Here is a 1,223-nt window from a genome sequence, read left to right as displayed (position 1 = left end):
ATCACAAATTCGTTGTTATTGTTTTTATTATCTTTTATCCTTGATGTTTTATTATCAAAGAGTCATAAAGTACTAACTGAATTGCTATTGCTTTCTTTCTCGCCGTCACGATTTTCTCATTTCGTATCTTTTTCATCTTCGAAATAAACTTCTAATTGCAGTACCTTACGATGCCCTAGATATCAAAAACTCAAAGAAGCGGAAATAAAAGTTGGATGAAAATGAAACATTTATTCTCTAGTCCCACATAAAATCCGTTTGTTATTATTTCCCGCCGTATCCGCCGCCGACGTGTCCGGAAGACCCGTGGCTTCCGAATCCGCCTCCCACACCGCTTCCGAAGGAGCTGCCGCCGCCGATGAAGCCTCCAGCGCCGCCACCGTGGCCTCCGAAGCCACCGTGGCCTCCGACGGCGCCACCTCCGATGGAGGGGAGGTAACCGACTCCGACCAGGCGTGCTCTGACGACGCTGCCGCCGCCAACGCCTCCACCGTAGCCGCCGTGGCCTCCGCCTCCTCCGATGAAGTTGCCTCCGCCGAGGCCTCCTCCAAGGCCGCCGTGGCTTCCTCCGAAGCCTCCGAAGCTTCCTCCAGCGCCGCCATGGCTTCCTCCAACGAAGCCTCCTCCACCGCCGGAGGAGCCGTAGCCTCCGCCAGCTACCGCTCCGTACACCAGACCCAGCAAGACAGCTGCCTTGATCTACAACATAACAGGGGCAAATATACGAACTGTCATAAGATTTATAGTAATAATAGAGAGAAAGGAAGAAAAAGATGCTACTGAAGACCAATATCACAATTATTGTGCTCATAAACATCTATTTCCTTTTCATTCATAAAAAAAAAAAAAATCATAAAGGATAAAAATACTAGACATCAATACTGGCACCTCTATTTTTGAGCTTACCTCACATCCATAATGGTTCATCTAGATTTACCAGCAATTAAAAGCTTAAAATCATACATCATACATGGCCATACGGAATTAATATAAACCAAATATAAGAAGCAAGAAAAGCAATCCACTACGAAGAGATATTCAATCAATCACAATGAATCCTCTTACCAAGGAGCGCGAAGCCATACTGATCGCTCTTGTTGCAGGAAACGGAGTGGGAAAAGAATGATATCACTACTCGCATGTGTCTTGCCGGTATTTATACGTGGCGAGTCCCCCTCTGCAAGGACAAGGGGGTTGCCACATCGTAATTCTCATTGAGTGAG

The 1,223-nt window shown here is 46.8% G+C and overlaps 1 protein-coding gene across 1 annotated transcript; it reads right to left on the bottom strand.

Moving 5' to 3' along the window:
• Nucleotides 1-264: 264 nt before the first annotated feature.
• On the bottom strand, nucleotides 265-1,137 carry LOC119588284 (glycine-rich protein 23-like). Its single transcript, XM_037936979.1, has 2 exons — nucleotides 1,066-1,137; nucleotides 265-699 (listed from the first exon to the last, which is right to left on the bottom strand). Exons 1-2 carry the CDS (start codon nucleotides 1,081-1,083, stop codon nucleotides 265-267), a joined length of 453 nt encoding a protein of 150 aa, XP_037792907.1. The 5' UTR covers nucleotides 1,084-1,137.
• Nucleotides 1,138-1,223: the final 86 nt, after the last annotated feature.

Source organism: Penaeus monodon, chromosome 23 (genome assembly GCF_015228065.2).
Source record: "Penaeus monodon isolate SGIC_2016 chromosome 23, NSTDA_Pmon_1, whole genome shotgun sequence".
Taxonomy (NCBI): domain Eukaryota; kingdom Metazoa; phylum Arthropoda; class Malacostraca; order Decapoda; family Penaeidae; genus Penaeus; species Penaeus monodon.
This window is presented reverse-complemented; position numbering and strand designations above follow the sequence as displayed.